Source organism: Camelus ferus, chromosome 13 (assembly GCF_009834535.1).
Source record: "Camelus ferus isolate YT-003-E chromosome 13, BCGSAC_Cfer_1.0, whole genome shotgun sequence".
Taxonomy (NCBI): domain Eukaryota; kingdom Metazoa; phylum Chordata; class Mammalia; order Artiodactyla; family Camelidae; genus Camelus; species Camelus ferus.
In genome coordinates this window covers 19,013,506-19,017,478 of record NC_045708.1, presented here as the reverse complement: position 1 = coordinate 19,017,478, position 3,973 = coordinate 19,013,506, and the positions used below count along the sequence as shown (strand labels likewise).

The following is a 3,973-nucleotide window of genomic DNA, read 5'->3' as shown; positions in this document are numbered from 1 at the left end:
TTTGAATCCTGGCTCTACCATTTCCTAGCTGTATGAGCCAGTCACCTGAGCTAGTCACTGAACCTCCTTCGGCCTGGTTCCTTATCTGTAAAATGGAGAAGATATTACCTGTGACATGGGATGCTTGTTAGGCATAAATTAGGTAATGTACATAGTACACTTAGCACAGTACCTAGCATACAGTAAAGACTCATGATTAGAAGGGGTTGTCTGGAACATCTACATGCTTTGAGTATATACTTCATGCCAAAGCCCCAAACTACAGTTAATGTAGGCAGGATGTGGGCATCCTCAACCCAAGAAGGGTCCAGTACCAGGGGTTCCTGTCCCCAGGAGGAGATGGGTTCTTGCCTGGAGGTGCCTAGGTCTGAGCAGAGGGACACATCTGGTTGGCACCCTGGGGTGGGAGGTGTCATACTCCTGCCAGCCATACTCCATCTGGTTCTCCAGCTCCCCAGATACCCCAGAGGCCCCCAGACCTGGCCTAATCCTCCCATTCAAGGCTATCCTCCATCAGGCCCCACTCCACACCCTCCACACACACAAACAAAAGTATTTATCACAAAATCATTTTTTATTGAGGATTGGGTCAGGGACAGAAATAGGGAGTGCACTGGGGGCCATACCCCAGTTGGCAGAGGAGTCAGGTGTTGGCTTGCACCCTGCCTCCTCTAGGGCACCGCAGGGTGGGGCCTGGCCCCCAAGCTCTGGCTGTGGCGCTGGATGCCAGGCTGGAGTGGAGCTGGGGTTGCTTGGCCTGGTCCCGGCTGCCTGGCCGGGCTGCAGTTTCCCCAAAACGGCCACCAGAGGGCAGCCGGCTCCCAGCGCAGAGGAATTCTCGGTTTCTCAGGTGATGGCTTCTTAAAAAAATAAAAAACCAGAGGCTGGTGTGTTCCCCCTGCAAACCCGAGGGGGGCGGGTCTGGGAAGAAGGCTCTGGTTTCTATGATCTCTTTGATTAAAAAATAAGCAAAAATAATAACAAAATACGTGGTTTCTCTCTCTCCCTTCCCCCCCTCTAGGAACTGAGGTCAGAAATGGGGGTGTTGGGGACTAGGAGTACCCTGGTATGGCCTGGATTTCAAGGGGTGGGTCTCTTTTCTCCCCTTAACACCCATAAATAAATTCATAAATAAATAAATAGTAAATAGATATTCTTCTTTGTATGTGCTCATATATACAGGTAAATCTTTCTTTCTCTTATCTAGGCTACTGAGTAACTAACCTCTCTGACTCTTTAGCTCAGAAACTCAAAGGTAAAGTGACATGATCAAGGTCAAGGGAGGAGGAAGATCAGGGACTTGGAATGGCACTGTAGAACACCCAGCAGCATGCTGGAACTCCAAGCTAGCTTGGCTGTGGGACATTTCTGAGTGGAACCCTGACCACCTGAACATTCTGGAACCATGGAGCCAGCTGGGCCCTGTATGGATCTGAACAGAATCCTGTGAAACACCCAATGTCCTAGAACTCCAGAACCAGCTGGATCTTGGGGGTGTGGAGCTGGGAGGGTTGGGACAAAGCCCTGGAGGACCTAACATTCTGGAATTCTGTAGTGATCAGGGCTGAAGGGTCAACAGGATGAGACTAGACATCACTAGGGGAACGGGATCGGAATGAGATCTTGGAAGAAGAACAGCAGCAGCAGACAGCCCACAACACCTTCTGCACATCCTGGTTGCGGAAGGCGTAGATGATGGGGTTGATCATGGAGTTGTAGGTGGCAGGGAGCAGGGTGACATAGGTGTAGAGGAGCGGGGAGTGGGCATCGCCCAACAGGCAGTAGACAGTGAAGGGCAGCCAGCAGGCGGCAAAGGCCCCAAGCACCACGGCCAGGGTGGCGATGCCCTTTCGGGTGGCCACGTAGTGGGAAGCAGGCAGCAGGTGCCGCTGGAGGGCAATTTGCTGGGCGTGGCGGCATACGATGCGACAGATCTGGGCATAGAGCTGCAGCATGATGCCAAACACCATGAAGAAGGCAACGGCCAGGACCACCAGATGGTTCTTGGAGAGTGGATATACAATGCCACACGTGGTCTGGGCATCCAGGCAGTTCCAGGCCAGCGCAGGCAGCAGCCCCAGGCCCAGCGCGCCCCCCCACACCAGGGCCAGCATCACATAGGTCCGCATCACTGTTGTCTCTGAGTAGTAGGTGAGGGCATTGTACAGAGAAAGATAGCGATCGACAGTGATGGCCAGTAGGCTGCCTACGCTGGCAGTAAAGGCCATCGCCAGCACGCCAACCAGCACCAGCTTCATCTCCACTGAGCCAATGCAGAAGACAGCAGCAAAGTGCATGACCAGGCCCAATCCTGCCAGCAGGTCTGCCACGGCCAGGCTGCCGACTAGTAGGAACATGGGGGCACGGAAGGCAGGAGTGCCCACAATGATGGCCACCACCAGTGCGTTCTCACAGGACACAAGGGTACCCGAGATGCACAGCACTACATCCCAGGCGCTAGGTGAGGGCAGTGGTGCATCTGGGTCTGTGGGCCTCTCTGTTGAGCCCACGCTGCTCATGTTCATGTTGCCTGGGCCAGCAGAGAGCCAGGCCAGGGGGCTGCCTGCACCCCGCATCATGGTACCTGCAGGAGAAAGGCCCTATGAGAAGCTGGCAGGCCTGGGTGCTGGGTGAAGGGGTCTGCTGACAGGATATTTGGCTGGGTCCCAATGCCTTGTTCCCTGACTCGTGCCCTGGACCTCCTTCCAGGATACGTTTACTCTCCCTTTCTCATGCCCCCAGGCCAACAGGGGTCTCTTTTCCTGGGGATCACTGTCCTGGTCGTCTTCATCCTCCCTTCCAACTCCCTGAGTCCTACAGGCCTCTTTCTCCCACATGTGTGACCAGAGGAGAACAAGATGAAGGACTACCATAAGTGGATGGAGGCCCATAGGATCCAGGAGACGCCTGGAAAGGCCAAGGACTTGGGGAGGGAAACATCTTAAGACTGAGGGCAGCTCTGCTCCCTCCCCACCAGGGAGGATGATGCTCAGTTTCTGAGGCTCACCAGACCCCTCACGATTCTCAGTGCTGCCATCCCCAGACTCCACCCCAAGAGAATGCTCATGAAGCTACCGCCAGCCCCCGCATTGCCCTCCTAGGGTAGCAACACTTTGGAACTCAGCCCCCCTAACACACATCCGCCTAGACTTCTGTCCCTAGCCAGACCACTCTTTCTGCCTGAACCTCTGGGTCTTTGGAACATACACCCCCTGCTGGAAGCCTGGATCCCTGAGTCAGACCTCTTCTCGGACACCTGGATCTTGGGCCTGACTCCGCCTCCTGCTCGGATGTCTGGATCCCTAGGTCAGACACTCTTCCTGCTCGGACGCCTGGGTTCTTTCCCAGACGCCTCCTGCCGGCCCAACCTCAGATGACCGTTGGTTCCTACAGGGCCTCAAGTCCCTGCAGGAGTGCTCACCCCCGAGCCAGGTCACCCAACTGAGGGCTCTCAGCACGCAGACACTGAGTCCCCTCTTGCTAGCCCAGAATCTGGCTTCCAGGTCTCGACCTCCGACCCCAGCCACCCACTGGGAGCCTTACCGCTGGCCCAGCGCCCCAGCATCCTACGTGCTCTCCCGGACGCCAGGTGCCCTCTGCGGGGCCCGCTACTCACCTCTCGGGACCGGGCGCGGCAGGGCCAGGGGAGGCTCCGCTTGGGTTCGGGCTGCACAGGGTATGTGGGGACCCCGAGAAGCCCCCGCGGCCGCGGGAGAAGCGGCGTGAGTCACCCCGCCCCGCCCCGCCCCCGGCCACCGGTTCAGTGACGTCAGCGGCCCGGCTGGCCAATGGGCGCGTCGCGCTGGGGCGCAGCGCGCTCCTCTCGGCATAGTAATGAGGCCTCGTGCCGCCCGCTCCCCCATTCATAAAAAGCAACCGTGGCTGCGGCCCCGCCCCCTCCTGAGTCGGTACTCGCTGTCCTTGACGCGGCGCCCTCTACCGGCCAGGGGTTTCGGGGGCTCTGGTGCGAGAG

General features: G+C 57.3%; 1 protein-coding gene across 1 annotated transcript; it reads right to left on the bottom strand.

Moving 5' to 3' along the window:
- Positions 1-558: 558 nt before the first annotated feature.
- On the bottom strand, positions 559-3,695 carry GPR3 (G protein-coupled receptor 3). Its single transcript, XM_032495619.1, has 2 exons — positions 3,617-3,695; positions 559-2,584 (listed from the first exon to the last, which is right to left on the bottom strand). Exon 2 carries the CDS (start codon positions 2,577-2,579, stop codon positions 1,587-1,589), a length of 993 nt encoding a protein of 330 aa, XP_032351510.1. The 5' UTR covers positions 2,580-2,584; positions 3,617-3,695; the 3' UTR covers positions 559-1,586.
- Positions 3,696-3,973: the final 278 nt, after the last annotated feature.

Excerpts from the sequence above, each read along its gene's own strand:
- GPR3 (XM_032495619.1), bottom strand. The coding sequence starts at position 2,579 with ATGATGCGGGGTGCAGGCAGCCCCCTGGCCTGGCTCTCTGCTGGCCCA.